Source organism: Triturus cristatus, chromosome 3_1 (assembly GCF_964204655.1).
Source record: "Triturus cristatus chromosome 3_1, aTriCri1.1, whole genome shotgun sequence".
Lineage (NCBI taxonomy): Eukaryota > Metazoa > Chordata > Amphibia > Caudata > Salamandridae > Triturus > Triturus cristatus.
In genome coordinates, this window is record NC_140583.1 from 785,273,540 (window position 1) to 785,297,984 (window position 24,445).

Below are 24,445 nucleotides of genomic sequence, written 5' to 3' on the forward strand. Positions count from 1 at the left end.
TATCTAGTTTTGTTTGCTGGGCACCACTAGGACCTTTCCCGCCCGTCATGACTCCGGGCTCTTGTTGTGCAGCTGCTTAGGTGCACCCCCTTTGTTGTTGTAGGGGGGAGGAATACAAGGTGGGAGCCAAAAAGGGGATGGGGGGGAATCCTAGCAGTACTCACCGTCGCCTGCCCAGGAATGGTCCCGGTTCTTGACGGCCAGTCGGTCTTCCTGTCTGGGGTACCCAATAAACAACACCTGGATTGCTTCAGTCTAAGATGGATTAGTCTTTGCTTTCAAAATGAAATGTTCACAAAAAATGCAACTAGGAAAAAAAACATTTTGCTAAACTACTGTAAACTTTTAGGTACCATTTCAGTATCATGTGTTGATGCATGCTAGTATCCAAAAGATATTCCTAATGGAAAATTGGTGGTACAAGTTTTAACACGATTATGGGAAACATAACAAACATTTCAGTCAGTAGGTCTGAAATTGGTTGTTAGACTTTTGGTTTTGTCAATGCGGGTCTTGTTTCGCCATGGTTTTTGTAAACCTTACTGGCGTGGGAGCTGCTGGGCCCTCACCATTATAACAAGCATTGGCAAAAGGCAAAAAACAATTTTGATCTCAAAATGCACACACTACTACATTAGTTAGTTCCTGGTACTAAACAAATCTACTGGTGTACCAATATGCTCCTTGTGAAAGAGCAGAATGCTGTCACTCATAGTGAAGCCAGCTGATAGAAAGAGCAATAGAATTTTACACAAAAAGTCTTGCTTAACGCCAGACCAAATTAGGGGCCCAATTATTAAAGAAATCTCAAAGTGGCCCATGGTATATGTCCTTGCATTAGTGCAGATTTATAGATTTCATGAATTTACAAGAATTTACAGAAGTAGGTCAAGAAATCGTAGTCCTAGAAAATATCTGTGAACTGCATTTTAGCACGAGCAAACACGCATGTGTAGATTTACTCATGTGAAAATCTGTTGAGCGTTTGCAAGTTCACTCTTGTCCGAACTACTGTTTTCAGAACCCAGGAAGAGGTTTTACGTCTGCCATTCTCAGGAGTAAATTTCCAACCTTTCTCAGTATGGAAAAAGGTCAGAGACGAGCTGGTGAAATCCCTTAAAACATGCACGTTAGTAGATTTACGCAGACTCAAGAGGGCATTCCAGTCCTGGAATTATTGCTTACCACTGCCTTTAACACGAGTATGTAGATCTGTGGAAAGGTGGCACAATAAAGGAATTGCTAGTATTCAAACCTTACTATGGTATGAACCCTGGAATAATCAGAGAAGCAATATCAGAACTCTTATATAATGAGATTGCTGCCATAATTTGTCATTACACTACATGGCACTAAAGGGACAAGTGGATTTTGTTAAAGGACAAGTAGATTTATAAGCAACCTGCTCCATGGACAAGTAGATATTTTATTAGATTTCACATCCCTGAATTATTAAGAATTCTTTGGAAGTAAATCAGAAGCTGTGCTGTTGCTTTATTGACTTCTGCACAGTCTTTGTTACAGTTGAAAGAGGGTAGCTGTGAGAGAAACTGAGGGCCTGGAATATTCCTCATGATCTTTTATTCCTTATACAGTCAATGCACACAGCAAATCTGCCACAGGTGAAATTTGGCAATTCAGAAAGGTTATCAAGTAAAGTTAGCGTTTTTAATGGCTTGCACTAAAGGTAGCGTCTTGGCGCCCTCTCTTTTCAATACATGCGTGTCAGATTTGCCTGCTGTCTTATAAACAACCCAGTCCTTTTTACCTAAAATGGGTTCTCAACATATTCCATGCGTCCTTTCCACGGACATTCCGATGATTCTTCAAGGCTATAAACCTATTGCTACTGGTCTTGTCTTCAAAGGAAAATCAATACATTATCAATGTATTATAATGAAAACTTTCTGAAAATAGATTTAGAAAAAACAAAGATCATGATCTTTGGGAAAAAAGTAGCAAACTTGAATGGTTACTGGATGGAAAGCAAAATGAGGTGGTATATTCATACAAATACTTAGGATTGACGTTTCTTAAGAACTTGCAATGGGATGAATACATGAAAGTAATAAGGGCAAGAGCCTTGCTGTAAACAGTCTCTCTAGTGAAATTCAAACACACTTACAGGAGTGTTTTACTAGCTTCCCTTATGAAAGCTTAATCCCAACACTGGTCCTGTATGGAGCAGAGGTTCTGTTTTTAGAATCCGGGGACATTCGGAAGCCTGTTGAGAGTGCAGTACTAAAGCGTGTTTTTAGCCTACCTAAGGGCACTATGGATCAAAGTATATGGCGAGAATTCAACATTACATTTTGGTACAATCTGGTAAGCTAATAGCTCTTACGCTTCGCAAATAAGCTGTCCTTATGTGAACAGGCATCAAAAATATCAAAACTATGCTCGGAGGAGATTCTGATAAATGAAAAGAAACGAGCCATGGGTCTAGTCAAAAGAGTTAATGAAATTGAAACTATGCAGTTTACTTGCCACTTTAAGGATGTTGGTGTCATTTCCTAACAAACCTACTCAGAGAGTCCACCCTTTAAGTTTTCCAAAGGTTGGATATGGAATACATACTCAAGAAACCCTCTATTAGGTTTACATTTAATACCCTAGGTCATGACTATCTTTTTTCCATACATTACAAATTTACCTGATCCTAAACGGTCTATAGAATTACTCAAAATGCTACTATGTTGTACCCTGATTTTCTCTCGATTAGAATTGCTTACAAATACTCAGGACAATACAGGTACGTGTAAATGTTTTTTTTAATTTTTTAAAATTAAATGCTCTATTTGTCATGTTTTTATTGAATGTCATGTTTATATTCTTGCCCAAAGAAAGTTTTTTTAAACCTGTTTTTTTTAATATCAGATATGGCCAAGATAAGAGGCAATTGCACTTCTGGCTAATATGCACTTTTTGCTGTGGCAAGAGGAATCTCATAATTTTCAATATTTGTAAAAGAAAATGTGAATGTTAGCCGACACCGACCGCAATTATTATTATTATTTTTTTTTACTTGTATATGTTTTTAATGACGTTATAGCTTTCCATGTTTTATGGGCATATATCCAATAAACAAACACTTATTTTCGTTGGTGGCCTCTAATTAATTTATCACAGTAGTCAGATTTTGTTTTGATAATGTTTCGAGTTATATATGCTGCCTTGAGTGCTTCCAAGTCTTCTCTTTTGTTTGAGGTACGTTTGTGTGTGTACCACAGTATGGATGGTTTTAATCTGGCTATTTTTGTATGGTAGGAATATGTGCCTGATTTAAGGCTGAAGGTGAAGAAGTGTCTTTGTCAGGTGTAGAAAGGGTAAATGTTGAACGATTGCAGCTGGAGAAAATGTATGGAAATATTTGAAAGCTTATTACGATATCTAATTTGGTTTGAGCTGTCTTTTGAAGGTGGGCTTGGGTGCGGAGATGAAAATATGTGATGGTCAGACTAGTCTAGAAAAATGGATTCTACAAAGGTCAGAAAGGTAAAGCTGACCCAACTAGGTCTAAAGTATTTCATGACACGGGTGGGAGAAGTTACATTCGCTCACTAGAGTAGATGATGTGGAGTCATGCACAAGCTGTCAGTGATGTCCCAAGAGATTCTAATGTCAGGGAGATAGGTGTTATTTGCATTTGTGATGGCAGGTGTGGAATGGAGTTTAGTCAAGTCTGGGAAGATGTTTTTGTTGAATGATGGGAGGCAGCAGATCAAATGGAAGGTGATGGCTTGAAATGGGATGAGGACTTGCTGGGTAAACATGTATTTGAAGGAGAAATAAGTGGAGAGTGAAATGAAATGGAAGGTTTACTTGTGTATGATGGCTAGGCCACAGCCTGTTCTATTCGCATGAGGTTGGTGTGAGACAGTACAGGTCCTGGGGAGGAGTTATTCAGGAGGGCAAAGGTGAGAGGCAGCCATGTTTCTGTCATTAAGAGAATGCCCAGTAAGTTGTCTGAGGCATGGCAAAGAGTGAGAGAGGTGGTTAGGCAATGGGCAAGTAATACATAGTGACTGGAAATTTTGAGGTCATGTAAGTCCCAATAAAATAAAGTCAAATATTTATTAACAAGAGATCGAAATTTCATGTTTCAAAAATGTTTCTAAATAGAGCACCAAATGTAATGTTAAAATGGGAACACTAGAGCACATCCGGAAGGAGTATATCCTGTACAATTAAATTATCAACGAAAAGAATCACAAGAGGTATTGTGCCCGCTTACCTACACAGCCTCTTCTAATGCACAAAATATGTATTAACTGTATCACAATATAACCTCTATAGTGGGATTATTTTTTGGTTCCCCTTATCTAACTCCCAAGTGTCAAAACTGAATTCCAGGACTCTTACATCTAAGATACAAATAGAATTAAGGGTCACCAGCTTACATATACATTAGTGCCCTATACGGAATCTTTGTGGATATATTTTTTCACACACAATGCACTTAGCATCAAATAGAATCATGATTCTGTCACCTATTTCCATAAATTCAATTAATGGACCTGTGCAAGATAAATGGATGAGTAGTTTCAACAGTTGTTCAAGTGGCACAAAGTGCAGCTATTAGCTTACACTTCAGTGACCAGCTACTCAACTTACAGCAACCAAAAGGATCATCCTACAACAAGATGTGATTCAGGATGAAGAGTCCAGAGTGATCACAACCCAACTGTACTCTCCAGCAACATTTAAACTGGACATCTTTTTTAGACAGTGACTTTTTGTTATGTTGTTGTCATTTGAAGTTGGCAAGAGTGCTTCCGGGCTCGTGTCTACTACAAATGCTACCGCGTGGCAATGTGTTGTTTTGAATTATGTTGCTGGCGTATAGACAAGGCGGGTAGCGGTTGGAATTATTCTTAACTGTACCTGTCACTTGACAAGTTGAATTAAAATACGATCTGCAACATTTGGAGTCTTTTTCTTCCTTTCTTTGGATTATTCTGCGGCAGTAATTCTCTACACTGGCGACGATCCGGAAACGTTTTCCACGCTCTACGTAAGGAAATTTCTTCCGGTTTTCTGGCTAATTTCATTTGATTCACTCGCACCGCTGCCATTGGCAATTGAGGCAGAGTCCATTTCAACGACATCAGCTGTCCTCAATTGGAAGAATTTTGCCTCGGTTTATTGCTTTCTACACGCACCTTAATTTTCGTTTTCTGGTGCGAACAGGCGGATTTACAAAGTAACCTCTATCATATTTCTTCTCTGCTACTCGCTATCGGAACATTTTATTCCCCACTGGGCGATTGCAGGAAGAGTACTGCATCAGGTTTGATTTTTCCTTCTTCTGTGACACGCACACATATCAACAAGCGTGTCCAACAGTAATTGCATATTTAATTTGCTTTTCTGTGACACGCACACATTTTCCTTTGCTTTAGCAGTCACATTAACAGCTTAGTGCTCAAAATTTTGCGCATCTAAAATAATATTTGTGCAGCAATGTCTGGTATTCAACCCCCTCCCTCATTTCTTTCAGTAACTGGTGAACCCCAGATTGAATGGGACATATGGGAAGCAATGTTTCTAGCCTATGCTGATGTTCTGGAGGGGGAGGAATGTGAAGCTGACAGGAAACTTGCTTTACTGAAACACTGTCTTGGAAGGATAGGTCTCAAGGAATATACAAACCTACCTCCTCTGTCCAACACGACCGATTTAAATGTGTACCAAATTGCTTCAAAACAACTCTCTATTCGCTATGGAAAAAAAATAATCAATGTGGTTATGGAGAGATTTAAATTTTATTCAAAGAAGCAAAAACCAGATGAGTCCATTGAAACTTATGTATCAGCCTTGAGATCTTTAGCAGTTACATGTGACTTTGAACATATTAACTATGAACAAGTTTTGAGAGATCAAATTCTCATGCGTACTAACAACAAAAAAATACAAGAAAGGTTGTGGACCAGCTCAGACATGTCTCTTAATGCTGCAATTGAAATAGCAAAGGCCAATGAGCATTCAGAAAAGTTTGTTGATGAAATCGGATCCAGTGATAAAGGCGATGTACATGTTGTCAACAAGGAAAATGACAAACAGATACAAATTTCCAAACCAAAAGGAATGAAAATTTTCATAAACCTGAAATTAGAAGCAGATGGCAAAAAACTGATACCAGGTGGAACAATGTTTACTGCTTTAGATGTGGTAGTAGTTACCACCTAGGGAATTCAAAGTCATGTCCTGCCTTAAAGTGTGTGCCAGGTGTGACAAAAAGGGACATTTTCCCAGAGTATGTAGATCAGCTCCCAGGAGAGTCTATGCTGTACAAAAACATGAGGAGTCATGTGAAAATGATTACGATGTAAATACTATACTTTGTGTAACTAAAGAGATAAGCACTACAAAATTTCCTTTATGTGAAGTCACTATTAATGGTATTTCTACCCAAGTACTTGTAGATTCATGTTCCTGGTTTACTATCCTGCCTCATGCTCTTGTCTGTTCTAATTGGCCTGACATAGAACTTACACATCCCGATATTTCTCCAAGTGGTTATACTGGTCACAAATTACAACTCATAGGGTATTTCATTGCTGATTTAGTCTTTCATGAACGCAGCACGTGTGGTAACATTTATGTTACAAAAGTAGGGCAATCGCTTTTAGACTGGCCACATCAAGAAAAACTAGGTATCAGATTACATCCTAATGCTGATCCTCCTGTTAATTCTATTGATACTAATGCCACAAAATGTGATTCTATCAAGAAACCTAATGATTCTGTAGTAGTTGCTAAAATAAAAAATGATTTCCCTACATTATTTAGTGACAAAGGTTTTAAACATCGCATAAAAGGTACATGCTAATGCCATTCCTGTACGTCATAAGGTAAGGAATGTTCCTTCGTCCTATAGGAACAAGTTTAAAGAAATGCTCCATGATATGTGTATGAAGAAAATAATTGAACTGATAGTCATCTCCATTGGTTTCTCCCATTGTTATTTCAATTTAATCTGGTGGAGACCTTCGTTTGTGCATAGACTTATGCAGTCTCAACAATGCCATCTGTGTGGATGCTCATCCTCTTCCCAACCTACATGAAATGGTTTCCACGTTAGCTGATGGACGTATATTTTCTTGTCTTGATCTAGCTAGCGCTTACCATCAAGTTCTTCTCCATGAAGAATCTAAAGATTTGACTGCCTTTATAATACCGGAGGGTCTTTACAGATCCTGTAGGATGCCTTTTGGCTTAGCCAGTGCAGCTTCTGTCTTCCAAAGGCTGATAAAAGAAACTCTGGATGGTCTCACTGGGGCACGATAACGTACTCAATGTGTTCTGCTTGCAAGCACATTTTTTGTAAACATTTTATCACAACACTGTACATTCTGTTGAAGGAAGGAGTACACTGAGCATGCTGCCCCTGCTAGCATTTGTCAGTTTGGAAACAGCTCTGAATCGGAAATACAAACAATGACTTCGCAAAGGACATCAGACACAGTAAGAACGGACCCAGCTATTATATAAAGTTCTTCTGAAACTCAGCTCATCAGAGGAGTTCCTCCATGGATTATCCTGGAAGTTCGTCCATGACCGACTGCCAGCCCTGCTGACTTCTATCACTATCCTGCAAAGGACGGTGGCCTGTTCTACACTAGAAAGGCTTCCTGATACCTCACACACACACACACACACAGGTAAATGGGGAGATAGGCTATTCCAAGAGATCTGGCAGAATGCACTCCTTACTGTGCTCTCTACAGTGGAGTTAGTGTTAGTTAGAATTATCATTATGATATATATTCATATAATCACTGCAAAGGTTATAAAGGTTGAATTAGTCATATTCACCATTCTTGCAATGCTGGTAACAATGCTTTGTTTTCTTATACTAATAATTGTAGCTCATGTCTATTACACAAGAATCCAATTGCTTCAATAAATGTTTAAAATGTCAATTTATTTATTTATTGTGTCTCCCTTTGGCTTTGGGCATGCATAAGATACCAACAAAATAGTAGATCTGTTTCCACGATTTCTTTTTTGGGGGCGTGGAACAGAGTGGTCATGTTCTGAGGTTGAAGACACCATGCGGTACCCTGTCAGATTTAGCGGTGCAGATGGCGCACTGTGAGCTATCCAGGAATTGCACCAACATATTCTGAATATATGAGTGGACTCTGTCCCCATATTTTGACACGTATGTTGTTCAAAATGCACAGTCTTACTTACTTAGTAGGAACTGCACAACTGCGTGCCATCATTCTCGCCGGTAGTGACAAACACGTTGCATACATAGATGCATGTGTGTGGCCAACCAAGCACGTCGACCTCAGTTTTTGACAATTTTTTTCCCAGCATAAGAAGCACTGTGCCAAGCTGAGGAAGAATGACTAGTGGGCCTGTGAGGTCCAAAAAGATCTCTGAAAGTGAGATGGCAGAATGGGGAGGATAGGAGGGCCAGTAAGGAATCTATAGCTAGATAAGCGTCTCTGCCAGATAAAGTGTTACAGAAGTTAAGTAACTTGTTCATCTTATAGCGACTTCTAGCCGCAGATTCCTTACCTTGGAATACATACCAAAGCAATCACTCCCAGGAGGTGGGTCTGCAGACTGTTTTACACTAAGAAGTCCTGGAGGACCAAACGGGCAAAATGCCCATCTCGTCTTACCTGGCTATCAAGGCAGTAGTGTTTAGCAAGCGTGAAATGATGACCAGGTAGCTGCCTGACAGATGCCCAGGACTGCGACTTCTCTAGCCAATGCAGTGATCGCAGCTGTAGCTCTGGTAGAGCGAGCTCAATTGCCTTTAGGAGGCTGTTTCTTGGCCATTGCGTAGCAGATCTTAATACAGAGGATGATCCATCAAGAGATGGTTCTTTCCCAAATAGCCTTCCCTTTCTTTGCCCTTATAAATTCAACAAAGCATTGAACGTCCACCCAGAATTCTGCGGTACAATCATGTTCTTTTGGGATCCAGGTAGTGGAGTCTCCCCTCTTATTTGAAGGATGAGGAGAGAAATAAATAGGTAGACAGGGGGATGTTTTGCCCAATGTGAAAAGGTGTGACCTTTGGCAAAAAAGGACAATATAGTTCGAAGAGCCAGCTTTACTTGGAAGAATGAAGTGTAGAGATGGTTAACTGAAAGTGCCTTCAATTGGCTAACCCTCCTGGCAGATGTTATTGTCATAAGAAAGACAGTTTTGAGTGTTAACAGCTGTAGAGGGCAGCTGTGCATCGGTTCTAAAGGAGAACACATTAAGAAGATAAGAACTAAGTTCCAATCCCATTGGGACATAATGAATTGAGTGAGAGGAACCTTATGCTGCAAACCTTTAAAAAAATATAGTCAGGCGACCTAAAACAGGGAAGCCTGGTCCTGCAACTGTAGGAAGGCGAAAATGGCAGACAGATATCCTTTAACCGTGCCCAAAGCAAAGCCTTGCCGGGCAAAGGAGAGGACAAACAGAAGGACTTCAGACAAAGATGCAGAGAGAGGATCGATCGATTTAGATGTATATTAAGCCACAAACTTCTCCCATCAGCAGGTATAGATGGTTTTGGTAGAAGATACCTGGCTGCCAGAATGACATTACATACTTCGGGAGGTAGATCAAACACCTGCAACTGTAACTGCTCCATCTCCATGCATGAAGGTGGATGGATTTGGGTGAAGTCCTCTGCCTCATTGCTGCAACAAAAGACCCTCATGAAGGGGCAACCTGACTGGAGGACAGATGCTAAAGCTCAGGAGTTCGGGATACTATTCTCTCCGTGCCCAGACTGGAGCCACTAAGATGATCTTCTTAAGAAGTAGTACCAGCAAAAGGCTTTTAAGAGTCCTGAGCTCTACTTGGGACAAAATGAATCTCTTGTATACTGGAGTTTGCAAGGCGGCTCTCGTTTAAGGTGCTGACATTGTGAGTTCTCGGCAGAGGCGAACAGATCCAACCAAGGTTCTCCCCAATCTTGGAAGAGGCCTTGTACTACTTACGGATGAAGATGCCATTCGTAATCGGCTAGGCATCCACTGCCGACTTTTTCTGCTCTGGCCTTCAGAGAGTCTACCAGATGCTGAACCACCAGGGGTAAGTCCTGATGTGCCAGCCATGTCCAGAGACATAGAGCCTCCTAACAGAGTTCACGATCGCAATCAGCTTGTTACAATACCACATGGCACTGGTGTTGTCCATGAACATCTGAACCAGCCTTCCCTTGATGAAAGGAAGAAAGGCTTTCTAAGCCAGGCAGATCGCTCTCAGTTCCAACAGACTGATGTGGAGGCCTCTGATCTCCACCTCTCTCAGGTGGTCTTCCCAGCCCAGAAGTGACGCATCTGTCACCATTGCGAGTTCTGGGTGGGGGAGGGAGTTGGAAACCTTTATGCCTGCTGATACCAGGAGGTATAAAATGTGGCATCACTGTTTTGCTATTTCTAAAAATAATGTTGACGCAACATAAAAAATCACGTTGACAAGTGTCAGACTAATTAAGAACACAAATATCTAGGTAATAATTTGACCTTGCCCATTGCCTTGAAGAAATTCGATGAACAGAATCACAATTTATATGGCGTATAAAACACATCACAAAAATATATTACATTCATAGAAAACATTTCAACTGGGTAACTCCATGATGATTAAGTGAAAGAAGGCATTTAAGAGCCATTTAATTTAACGGTGTGAGCAGGTGCTTGCACATGGATGACTGAATGCCTATTGAAATCTGATTCAGTGTGAATGAGACGCTCCTGTTAGCATACTCGGCGTTTCATCTTTATAGGGCACAATTTGAGTTTTTCTTTTATTGTGTGTGGGGACTACAGTGCGTGTATGGTAAACAACCATTCCAAGGACCCCTAAGGTAAACATAGCATCCCAAAGAATTTGTAATGAATAAACGGAGAAACGTCAACATTTTTATATCATTTTTTAATAAGTGTTATACTTTACGTAATGCAGACACCCCAGCAATAAGTTTAAGTGGTAATATCTGAATTTATTTAATAGAACCGATCAGGTGTTTGTGCAGGACAGTGGGATCCAGTGTACACCTCACACATTTTAGGGAGAAGACTAATATTATATAGGGCTCTCAGTATAAGGCAGCAACACAACTCACCAGTGGTAAGGCAGGGACAGTGCTAGGAGGTAGCACTAGGGCCAAGAATAGCAAAACTCAGGCTAGATAGGACGGTGTGATTTTCTCACTCCTTCGTATGAGCAACTATGCTGAGAAAAATGGGTAATAAGATTTTATGACTACATTTCCACTTGGATTTGAGGTGTTCAATTTTTACTTTCTTTTCTCTTTGTGCTCGTCGTGTTGTTTTAAGCCCTAATATATATTCATTAGTCGGTAGCTGACTGAGGATTACGATTAATTATGTAACCTAGAAGAGTTGCACTGAATGCTGTGAACATCTCTTCAGTCATGACTGTTTTGTTGGTAGACTGTTCTCTATATTTTTGTACTATAATAAAGGATTCAGTTCGATCAAACCCCCACCCCCAAAAAAACCACACAATTGGCCCATCACGTCGGCGCTTTCCCTTCTGAAGCTGTACTCTCGGACCTGTCAGAGCAGGCCGAAATTCCTTAATGACACAGCAACAGTGAGAAACATTTTTGTTTCCCACTGTTGCTATGTCTTAGCAGTGAATAACCAGATTTACAATTGGGTATTTATGATAGCTGTGCTCAATAAGAATCACAGATAATAATGCACAATGCGACAAAAGACAAAGCAAAAGACCTTCTCAAGACTAGCATCAATAAAGTATGAATATCTTCATGTATTGGGTTATGTGAAAAAGAAATAAAAGTAAATTCACCTAAACACTAGTATATATACACACCTGCACATAATGCCCATGAAAGAACGTAAAAATGCATCTCGTTACCTGAGTCTCCTTTACTGGATCTGGAGTTTGAGTGGCTCGAGGAAAAAATACCAGGGTAAGCGTGATGATAAGAGCAAGGAAAAATACTAAAATAACAGACAGTCTAAAAGGAAAATAGAAATCATTATAAATTGAAGTTTGAAATCACAAAGTATGAGAACACGAAATAATCTAATTTCACTTTTCCAAATGCTTGTTTTCCTTACTGCAAATTTCGTAAAACTGTCATTTACAAAGAGCACATTTTCCATTTAAATGGGCACAAAATTTTGCAGACGTACAGTTTTACTGAATAACTATATTGCACACAAATAAAGTGTGGAAATCTGGTTTCAGTGAATATTTATCACTTGTGCATCACCAACTAAAATGCCTTGAGTTGTTTTGATCCTATTAAGCATTAAGAAAAGGATGTTAAAGTGCCATAGTGCATACTGGAAGTTTGACACTTAAAATATGAGAATGTCTCTGCAAGAAATGAGAACTATATATGTTTGTGATAAGGCAGACTAGAATTGCTGATAAAACATGAAAAAAGGTTATTTGAAAACAACACTATTGGTATTATTGGAACTTACCTGTAAGGAAGTCTTTCCTCAATATCGGTTTACCATTTGCTTAAAAGAACAATGATCAACTATCCTGCATTTGCATATGAATAAGACCCCAAAAGGGTCTTATTCCAGCTATGCAGTACTGTGGCATGATTGAAATAAATGAAGTTTTACGCTTATATACCAGTAGGAGGGCTCGTACTTCTTGATGGAGGAATTCTATTGCAATATATGGTGGTGACGCCCACCTGCGAGCCCCAACCCGAGAGGACGGGTGCAGCCCCAGGGACCGCCACCTCCCCAGGGCTAAACATAAAATGCTGGGAGGGCCCGTACGGCCTCCCCTGCAGCTCTGGGGACTGCCACCTCCCTGCGGCTGAAATAAATTAATGTATGGAGTTTGTCGCAGACCCCTGGCCCTGGGGACCACCACCTCCCCGGAGCGAACTTCTACGAAAGAGGGGGCTGTACAGCCCCCCGTGGAGCCATTTATGGCCCTGGGACCATCCCCCCTCCCCAGGGTAGGCTCCTGTTACCTCCTGAGGTGTTTACCCGCAGGGGGTAACTGTTTGCTTTTGCCTGGTGGAAGCTGACTGCTTACACCAAGCAAAAGCAAACATAACTGCTTTCTGCAAGCCGAAGCTGTCAGACAGCTCCGGCTTTCAGAAAGCAGAGGTTTCATCTGTTTCCCTGCAAGCAAATGTGTGTGCAGGGAAGCAGAAGAAAAAACATTTCCTCTGACAGACAGGGAGCTGCCTTTCAGCAGCTCCCTGTCTGTCAGAGCAATGCAAGCTCGCGCAAGTGGCATGCAGCCGGTTGGGACCGCGGGGGCTTTGAGGTTTACCCCCGCTGTACTATTGCATACAGGGTGCCCTGGGGCACCCAGGTGACCTGGCTGGGCCCCAGGGATGGGGTGCCCGGGGCTGAAAGGCCTGTGGAGGGGGGCGCGTTGCCCCCTCCCTCATATGTTCATGGCGAGGCCCCTGGGGATGGGCTTACCGGGGCTGAAATCGCCCAGGGATGAAGGTCACGAGGCCCACCTCCCCCACAGAAGAATGGCCAGGACCTGGGGAATGGGGTGCACGGGGCCAAAATCGGCCCAGAGAGGGGGGCTGCGTGCCCCCCCACGACCCTAATAAAAATTTAAAAAGCAGAGGTCTATTCTAACTAGAGAGACACGCAATTGAATCCTGATTGGAGCAGTGGAGAATAGTTGGGAGCGTAATACAGGCCCCTGCAGCCCCTTTGGCGCAGCAGCATAATACACCTCTTTAAAAAGCACACACATCAGATCTCTGCTGGTAACCCACTCTGGCAGTCATGCACTCATTCATTGACGCACCAGAGACCACAGACCCACTCACATATCCACTGATTCACACATCCACTCACAGAGCCACTCACATATCCACTATGACTCGCGCACACACCCACTCAGACTCATGCACCCACTCACAGACCATTAAAAAACCTTAGAAATTCACTTAAAAAAAACAAAGGTTACCAGGGACATTATAGTTGGGAAATAAAGTTCTGTTTTTTTCAAAAAGAAATTCTCTGGAAAAAAAAAACAAAGGTTACAGGGACATATTAGTTTGGCTCACATTTCCCTCGTACAAAACCAGAGAAATTCAGCCGTTGTAGTTACCTGTGTTAACTATACCTTATGCCCCCACAATGCACTGCTTACGACCTCACATATTACATCACTCATGACATAGTCAGTGACATCACTTCGAGGTCCTCCTCCACCCACAGGCTCCAACCTGCGCCTCATCCCTGGTGGTCTAGTGGTAGAGCTTCACTGCTTGACTGCCCTTCTATCTCGCTATCCTCTGCCTTGCCGCTGTGACCCCCATGGCTCTGTCCCCCTCCAGAGACGCTCACCGCGTTTCCTGCATCCTAGCTGCCCAGCCCCCCGCACACTACCTAATAGCAGCCGTCTGTACTTGTCCACGCCCAGCACAAGGGACCTTGGTTCTCAGAACTTCCGCCGATACGATGCCAGCACCACCTTCCTCGCATTCAACACAGAACGTCACACCGCATGCCATCTCGCTTCACCAAAGGACACCCAAGGACCTTTCTCCTGCCGGAACTGCAGCCACACCCTCACCTACCCAAACACACCTGCTCCTCTCACCACCCAGCCAACCAACAGTGCACCTGACCGGCTCACCTGCATCCTCCTCAACACGCACTCCCTCCACAAACACGCCACAGAAATCTGAGACCTCCTAAACGCTGCCTCTCCAGACATCGCCTTCTTCATGGAAACCTGGACCAACACCTGCTCTGGTCTGGAAATCGCCACTACCATCTGCCGACAGCAACAAAATCACCCGCAAGGACCGCGTCGACCGACCTGGAGGAGGCATCACCATTGTCCACAAGGACACCCTCAGTCTGACCACTCACTCAAACGACCACCATGGAACACCTCCATTTCGAGATCATCCCCAACACCATCCTCGTCTACAGGCCTCCGACCCCTGCCTGCCCTACACCGATGCCATCATAGACCTCATCGCACCCCAGGCTCTCGCATCCACCGATTACATCCTACTCGGTGACCTCAACTTCCACCTGGACAACTCCAGTGACCAAAACACTGCATCCCTTCTGGAGAACCTGGTCAATATCAGACTCAAGCAGCTAATCACCGCCCGACACACACGCTCAAATCAGACCACCACTGCGTGTACTTTGCCTTCGCCACTTCCACCTACCACCCCCCGCCACCCCTCTCGTAGCTGGAAGAAGGCCACCGAAGAACATCTCATCGCCTTCCTCAGCACTATCACACCACCAACATCAGCAGACACCAACACCTCAGCACTCAACCTTCACTGAAGGATCTCAAACTGCGCCAACACTCTGGCACCTCTCAAGAAGGAACCAGGCAATCAACACTCCAAAAAAGCCGTCTGGTTCAGTCCCACCCTCCACAAGTACACACGCACCTGCAGACGAGTCGAGAAGAGATGGAGTATGTTGTATATTTGTGCTTGCTTTGTTATGGCTACTTGGGGTCAGTAGTCCATTCTTTGTGTTTATGTCTCCTCAACCTCCCTCACTACCTATGAGTGTTCTATCTGGTTTGTGAATGTTCCAGTCTTGGCAGTTGATGGTCTGGTCAGCTAGCGAAGTGCTTTATCTCTGCAGTGCTATCTTAATAAATCTATCTTGTAACCTGACGACGTGTCCTGATGCCTATCTAATCTGTTTACAACATTTTGGCGACGAATTGACTGACCAGACCAAGGCAGAAGCACAGCGCAGCACGAGAAACACTTCGCATCAAGAACCCAAGACACCTTGTCATCCATCTGCGGCTGAAAGCAACAGTAAAAGTAAACAAGATACCTCTGGTATGCCGCAAAACTTAAAGAAACCTGCTGTATGGACAAAATTTTCAACCAAAATATGAAGAAACCGACAAAATCACCTAGAGAAGAAGAAAAACTGTCGCAAGTTATTTAAATAAACAACGTTGAAAGCAAGAAGATATCTGCTGCAAGTTATTTAAATAAAAAGGTGAAAGAAACTGGTAACCTGAGAAACTGAAAACCTGAGTAACGCTTGAAAATCGGAAAAGGAAAAAAGAAACTAAAAGAAATCAGCTAAACTACTCCATTTGTCGCCTATCCTGTCTCAACACGACCTGACGGGTATGTGGGACATTTTTCTGATTAAGCGCAGCCAAGAGCTCATCTCCGTTAAACCATATTCATACCAGGCGACACGTCAGCAATAGCAAACGTGAAGCGTGTATGTTGTCCTGAAACTGACATATTTTAAACCTAGCAGGAACTGTGTGTCGCGGTAAACAATATGCTTGGCTGAGGCATGTTATGAGATTTTTTTTTTTTTTCTTCTCAAAGAGACTTCTTGTGACAAGCGGTGTTAATCTGGTTGAAAAACGAGACTTTTGAAGAGAGAAGTGAGGCGTGTCATAGCCTCCGCCTTACCGTTGCTGTTTAGACCGATCCTTCTGTGGAAATTTAGCGTGCAAACTGAACATTATCTGCGCCATCTTGCCTCTCCCCAGCGCCACGCATAGCAAATGCACGGCCGCCGTTTTAGGCACCCCACTCTCTCCCCCCGCTCACTCTCGATCGCCAGCGCTTTCCCCCGGCGCTGCGAGCATCCCCCGCGCGCCGGCCACCCCCGCTCTCTCATACAGGCCATAAACCCTCTCCTTCTGCGCGACCCTGCTACGGAACCACTTCCGACCGACAACCCATACATGGTCATGCCTCTCCTTTGATAACCCCCTTCCTCTGCGCCCCATTGTCTGAACTAGTCCCAGGCCATCACCTAGCCCTGCGGATGCAGTTTATTGCCCCTACTGTAAGGGAAACACCCCACATCAAAGGGATTACAGTAGATCAAAGCCCCTACCCCCTGAGACCCGGCCGGTTGCACACACCCCCGGGAATTAGCGGAATTCCCTGCTGCGCGATAGCCATCTCCCACTGCGGGTAGGGTGGGAACCTCTACTGTAACCATGTGTGGGATCAGATCTGAGCCGGGGGCTTCAGGGGATGTTCTTTCAGGCATCAAGGGAATCTCAAGAATATACTATGTATAATAAAGCAATAAACCAGTGTATAAGAGACCAGGTCTCAGAGATGCAGTTAGAGCACCTCGTGACGATACCTTGCTGTCTGATCTGATGTGTTCTGCTCCGACGGAATAAAACTTTGTTTCCTGCCTTCCAGTCTCCGGCGCCTGCCTCTTTTATTGGTAAATTATCGAGTGGTATGAGAGGCGATTACCGCCGGGCAAATACTTGAAAGGTTATCGACTGAAACTGCCGCTACCATTTAACAATTGGCGTCCCAAACGTGGGGCCCATCAGCGACACGTGGATCCAGTGGGAGAGGTCCCGACGACAGAGTGAACGACTGCAACGATCGGGAGAGCTCCTGCCCAATAGACCCTCGTCTGGCAGCCGATCATCCGAACTTCACTGGTTCCGAGCAGACCTCTCTCGAGTGATCTACGGTCCTGACTGGGAACCATCAGGAGTGCCGCGGCAAATACGGAGAGTAGAGGACGATCGGGCGCTGGAGGCGGAAGACGAGAAACTGTCCACGCGGTCCGGGTAAGGTCGTGAAATACGACAAAAGTGCGAAATAATTGATTGATTGTTTGAATACTAGTATTGCTCATTGATTGTTCTCTTTGAGATATTCGCGGTCTACAAACGGGGAGGAGTAGAAATACTCTCTCTCTCTCCCTTTGCAGATAGTGAAGGGTAGGTAACGCAGACTTTTGTCCCCGTTGAAACCCGTCGTGCCTATCTTTATCTCCCCATTGATTGATTGTCCGAACATTGATTGTTTTGAAGAATAGTGCTTTTTGAGATATTCTCTGTTTGCAAATAACGTAGAATAGGAATATTCTGTCTAGTCTTTGCAAATAGTGAAGGGTAGGTAACGCAGACTTTTGTCCCCGTTGAAACCCGTCGTGCCTATCTTTATCTCCCCATTGATTGATTGATTGATTGTCCGAACACTAGTTGTTCGATATTGGTTCTTTGGAGGTATTCTCTGCTTACAAATAACGAAGAATAGAGATATTCTGTCTAGTCTTTGCAAGCAGTGAAAAGATAGGTAGTGCTGACTTTTGTCCCCGTTGAAACCCGTCATGCCTATCTTCTCCCCACTGATTGGTAGTTGGTTCTGCCCGGACCGCTTATTAGAGGTGAACCACCCGGCTCCACTGGAAGGCACCCCTAATAAGGACATGTTCACTAAATATGGACTAGTCGCCGTAGCTTATAGCAAGCTGTGGCATAAATATACCAAGAAGGACCCCGAAAGTCAGTGGCCACTGATGGGATCCTTCGACGACCACAAGATAGAAGCGCTAGAAGTAGCTCTGCGTAGCAATAAGACGACGCCTACTATGCTTGACAGTATTGGCATGTGGCGCAAAGAAGCGACGCAACGGAAAAAGAGGGAAGAAGTAAAAGCAGAAAAGGAATTACGAAAGGCAGCTCACCTTGCCGCTAGAAAGTTAGAAGAAGACATAAAGGAGAGAAGGGAAACTAAACTAAGACAGGAGCCCGAAACCTCAGGCCAGTACGCTGTTAGGACCCCTTCTTTGCTCTACCCTGAGTTGTCCTCCAAGCAGCGAACGAATGACGAATTACTGTTAGGTCCCCCGATCATTTACATGCCCCCTCCGTATGCACCCTCCCAATCAGTAGTGCAACACCCACAACCCCCGAACACGAGCGAAAGCAGTACAGGGGCCTCGGCCCTCACGGCCTCCGCGCCGGCTGAGCCTCTTGTACTGAACCCAATGTCGACTACAACGCCAGATGACCATGAGATGGGAAAGAAAGAGTCCACCAGAATGAATCGATTAACTAAGGATGAACGAGCAGGAATCGATAGGATAGTAGGGACGCTGGTGGAGCGAAAAGAAAGTGAGGAGTATATAACAGACGTGTATAGCTCGTATGCCGACAGCCGCAGACGACACTTCGTCGTACGGCTCTGTTATCACGCCCTGAATGCATATGAGGACAGATACCACGATAAAGGTCCCGAAGGCTTAGCGGCCCTATATAGGAAGGTAGACATTGGGGAAGAAGGAGAGGGCGATGTAACGAACCTCTTCACTCGTACACTCGAGGTCTACCGACACCTTAAAGAACATGGACAGACCACCAAAACAGAAACCCCCATAGCAACTAAGCCCCAGGGAGGAAGGGCCGATGCCATGATGCCCATTAAAGAAGCTGCCCCCTACTGGGTCCCCCCACGGGGTCAGGGAACACACGACGACATCAACCACCAAGATGCGAAGGGAAGGGTTGTATATAACTGGGTCTACCAGCCGTGGGACCGGCAAGATATTTTGACCTTTAGAAAGACTCTACCCGACTTGAGAAAGAACCCGACTGCCTTCTACACTGAATTGGGTACAGCCTTAGGCTCAACGATAATGACGTTAGCAGATATCGACTTGTTCTTTGGGCTATGCCTGCCGGCTGATGTGTGGAAACAAATCCGGAAAGTTGACCACGCTGAGCCGTTCGGATATACCTGGATACAACTCGATACCATAGATAAACAGCGAGAACCAGGACAGAAACCCCCGAAAGCCATCTTAGAGCTCCCAGACAAGATTGTACAAAAGCTGAAGACTCTAATCCCAGAAAGAAAGGTAGACTGGTCGATAGTGACGGCTTGCCGCCAGAAACCCCAGGAGGATGTGTCTGAATACTTCTCCCGATTCGAGACTGTGTTTTCCGATTACAGTGGCCAAGACATGACCACCGCAACCGGACACCACCTCTTTGTCCAGAATTACGTAAAGGGTCTGTCTCAAGAAGTTTCCCAGAAGCTACAGACCAGCGAGAGCAGTTGGGCAGCCTCCAAACCCGCAGCGATTCTCCAGATGGCCCAATACTACGAAAACCAGAAGAACGAGAACGATAGGGCGTCAGAGAAGAAGAAAAAGGAATTAAAGGAGAGGGTGATGATAGCACAGTTGCAAGGGGTGACCATAGGAAGGGAACCCCCAAAAGAGAATTACCAACCAACCGCCCCTAGAAAGCTACCCCCTAGAGACCATACCCCTACACCCTACAACGGACGGAGAGACTTAGATGGAAATCAATGTGCGTTCTGTAGAGGGTTCGGACACTGGAAATCCCAGTGCCCGGTCCTTCTGGAAATGAACAAGAATAGGGACCCCAGAGACACAGCATATGACCCCAGAAATAGAGGACAGGGACGAGGGCACACGAACAACACCATCAACGACAGGCCAGGCAGACCAAACACCTTTGATCGCCCCCGCCAAAACCAGTGTCAGCAGTCCGACTATGAGAGCACTCATGACTTCGCATAGGACCGCCAGGGGCAAGGGAGGGATCCAGTCGAACTCCGTGTTGACCAGCAAGGTCCTTACGTCACCGCTAAGGTCTTGGGCACAAAATCTCCATTCCTGGTAGATACTGGGGCGACACGTAGTGCGTTATCTAAACGACTGATTCCTAGGGCACCCTTGTCTGGCTCACACGTAACCTCAATAGGCTTTGACGGAACGCCCTCCACTAACCCCTTATCAGCACCAATCTCCTTTGACTTAGAAGATAACACCACTGACACGACCTTTCTGCTCTCCTCCAACACCCCCGATGCTATTATGGGACTTGATTTGCTAAAACATTTTCGAGCCACCATCAGATGCTCCCCAGACGGAGTTCGAGTCATCCTACACGATAACCCAGATCTGTCCAGACCCTGTCACACACGGCGTATGCTCTCTATAACCGATGCTGATATGTCCCTACTCGACACATTACCTTCACATCTATGGGCTAAAACCGACTCAGATGTAGGGCGCATGGTGATCGACCCGGTACACATAACCGTCCGACCGGACGCAGTGCTCCCAAAGCTTCCACAGTATCGGATATCGCCCGAAGGCGAGAAGGCATTGGTGGAAATCATCGAGTCCCTGGTCGAGGCAGGAGTGGTAGAAGAAGTAGTCAGTAATGTTTGCAACAGCCCTATCCTACCCATTGTAAAGAAGCAAGGCGAGGGGGATGAGAAAGCCTACCGTTTCATTGTTGACTTGCGAGAGGTTAACAAAGTAGTCATACCCCAGTACCCCGTAGTCTCAGACATCACCACCATCCTCACCCTGATTCCATCCACTGCCACCATCTTTACTGTTATTGACCTCAAGAACGCATTCTTTTCCATCCCCATCCACCCAGACAGCCGCTACCTGTTCGGCTTCACTTTAAAAGCCCGTTCGTACAGATTCTGCAGGGCACCCCAAGGCTACACTGAGAGTCCCAGTATTTACAGCCAAGCCCTCAAGAGGCAACTGCATGCAGTCCAACTACCCGATGGAGTGGTGTTGATACAGTACGTCGATGACATTCTTTTGGCGGCCGACACCACTCCTCTTGCCGTCACAGCCACCATTCACCTCCTCCGCTTCCTTGCGGAGAACGGTCACAAGGTCTCCAGAAAGAAATTGCAATTCTGCCAGCCCCAGGTAACTTATCTAGGCCACCTACTATCCAAAGACGGGAGGAAACTTACCCCTGACCGAATTCAAACCATCCTAGAAACCCCTGTTCCCAAAACTCAGAAGCAAGTACGATCCCTAGTGGGCCTCACCTCCTTTTGTCGACAGTGGTTGCCAAACTTCAGTCTCACCATAAAGCCTCTGCTTTCCCTGCTGGCTAAGGATGTCCCCTTCCCCCTCCCCTGGACACCCGAATGCCAATCCTCCTTCAAAGAATTACGAGACGCCCTCTGCTCGGCCCCAGTCCTAGGTACCCCAGACTACACTAAACCTTTCTCCCTCTACACCCACAAAAGGGAGGGATGTGCGTTGTCTGTCCTAACCCAGTCCATAGGCCCTAAGCAACGCCCTTGTGCCTACTTCTCTGCCACTCTCGACCCCGTAGCCAGAGCCTTGCCCGCCTGCCTTCGAGCAGTAGCCGCCGCTGCTGTCTCTATCCGACAAAGTGAGGGGATCGTGCTCTCGAACCCCCTCACAGTATTGGTACCCCATGCTGTTGATACCCTCCTGAACCAAACCAAGACTCAACACCTGACTAGCGCATGACTGACTGGGTATGAACTGACTCTGCTTGCACCCCATATCACATTGAAACGATGCACCACTCTGAATCCAGCTACTCTACTACCTCTCCCTGACGCTGACCCCAATGCATCCCCTGTACATGACTGCGTGACCCTCACCGACGAACAAACCAAGAGTAGGGTTGACCTCCGGGATACTGCCTTCCCGGACCCTGACGGAGAACTGTGGGTGGATGGCTCATGCATCAAGCTCCCTGATGGCACCACCTCAGCTGCCTATGCAGTCACCACAGCTCGAACAGTTGTTGAGACAGCCCGCATCACACAGCGATCCGCACAGGCGGCTGAACTAATTGCCCTCACACGAGCCTGCATCCTGGCAGCAGGGACAACCGCAAACATTTACACAGACAGTCAGTATGCCTTTGGGGTAGTTCACCACTTCGGGCTCTTATGGAAAGAGAGGGGATTCTTGACTTCTCATGGCACACCCATCCTGCATGGAGATCTAGTCTCTGCCCTGACCGAAGCAGTCCTCCTCCCCACACGGATAGCTGTGATCAAATGCCAGGCACACAAGAAGGTGACAGACATTATAGGTCAGGGAAATGCACTAGCTGACATTACTGCCCGAACCACAGCCGAGAATAGGTCCACGACCCGCATGTACGTGACCAGGTCACAAACTGAGAAATGGAAGGATGCTAGGGAAACGATTAGGGATATCCAACTAGCCAGCACACCACACAAATTAACTGAATGGGCCCGGGTAGGATTGAAGGACGATGACGGTTGTTGGCGAACTAAAGACTCGAACAAATGGTTGCTACCCGACTCATACTTGATCCCCATGCTGACCATGGCACACTCCCCCGCACACATAGGGTCTGCCCCCATGATCGAACTCATCTCCAAAGTCTGGCATAACGACAGAATACCAGACTCAGCCAAACGTCTGGTCCAACAATGCCTAGTATGCCTCCAACACAACCCTGGGAAAGGGACTGCTGTACCCCGGGGAGGGTTTGGGGTCCCCAATCACCCCTTTGAAGTCCTACAAATGGACTATGTCCAGCTAGAAAGGTGCCAAGGTTTAAAGTATGTGCTTGTCGTTGTGTGTGCCTTCAGCAAGTAGGTGGAAGCCTACCCGACCCATGACAACACCGCTATGACTACTGCAAAAGTACTACTGAAGGAATTCTTCCCCCGATACGGCCTTTGTCGAATTTTGTGGAGCGACAATGGCCCCCACTTCGTAGCCGAAGTTATCCAACTCATCTTAAAAGGGTTGGGTGTAAAACAGAAGTTCCATGCGGTCTTCCATCCCCAATCTGCAGGCCTGGTTGAGCGACACAATGCCACATTGAAGCTTAAGATAGCAAAAATAGTCGCCACCACAGGACTAAGATGGCCAGACGCTCTCCCACTAGCATTGCTATCAATGCGTTCCACCCCCACCAAACACCACTTAACCCCCTACGAGGTCGTCTTTGGGCGGCCCATGAACCTTTGGACTGCACCAAAACCATCATCCATCCACGACGTCCCGGACGTCCTCATGTCTGACTATTTGTATAACCTAACTAAGACGTTGTCTGTTATCCATCAGCAGGTGCTGCACGCCATTCCCGATGTTTCCAGGGGCCCGGGACACGACATCCAACCCGGTGACTTCGTCTTAGTGCGTAACTTCCAGCGCACCAAGAGTCTGGAGCCCCGGTGGACGGGCCCCCTGCAAGTCCTGATCACCACCCGAACAGCTCTTCGAGTGGAGGGGAAACGCAATTGGCTGCATGCACACCACTGCAAGAAGGTATCACCGACCCTGACAACCACGGACAACATCACCGCCCAAGAGGAACTACTGGACAAAGACCGACCATCCCTGAGCCGCTGCCCGGATACAGAGACACTTGAGTTGATTGAATATCCCGATCCCACTGTGCCATCCAAAGAAGGGTATAACTTGCGACGAAAGGAGAGAACTTCGGCTAAGCAGACCACAGGCTAAGTGGAAATCTCAGAACGGTAGCCTAGTCACCTCAAAGGCCACCAGGAGAGAAACTAAAACAAAGTCTGTGGTTCTGCCCGCTACCGGGTCTCTTGAAGGTGATGGAAGCGCCCGACATGAAGATGATGGAAGCAACCGGACGTCCGAAGATCCACTTCAAAAACCCAAAGACTGACCGAATGCACAGCTTTAAGACAATAGCACTTTTCATTTCCCTTCTCTTTTGCCTTCTCCTCGTGGTTACCTTCTGGATCATGGAGGAGAGCACACCCGCTCATAAGACATTGCTGACTACCGTTCAACCTACCACCACGAAAGAACACCATCTGATCTCACTTTCACCCCAACTCCGAGAAAGGCGTAAGGAGTTCTGGAATAACTCTTTTGTGCAGTTACTCCACCAACACAATCTT

General features: G+C 45.4%; 1 protein-coding gene across 8 annotated transcripts in view; it reads right to left on the minus strand.

Annotated features, from left to right (window-relative positions):
* Window positions 1-24,445, minus strand: part of TMEM218 (transmembrane protein 218) — a 245,422-nt gene that overhangs the window by 17,075 nt on the left and 203,902 nt on the right. For all 8 annotated transcript variants that reach the window (XM_085645030.1, XM_085645027.1, XM_085645029.1 and 5 more), the window contains one exon: window positions 11,875-11,977. In XM_085645030.1, coding sequence (XP_085501156.1) covers window positions 11,875-11,977 — 103 coding nt within the window. The remainder of the gene's footprint in view (window positions 1-11,874; window positions 11,978-24,445) is intronic.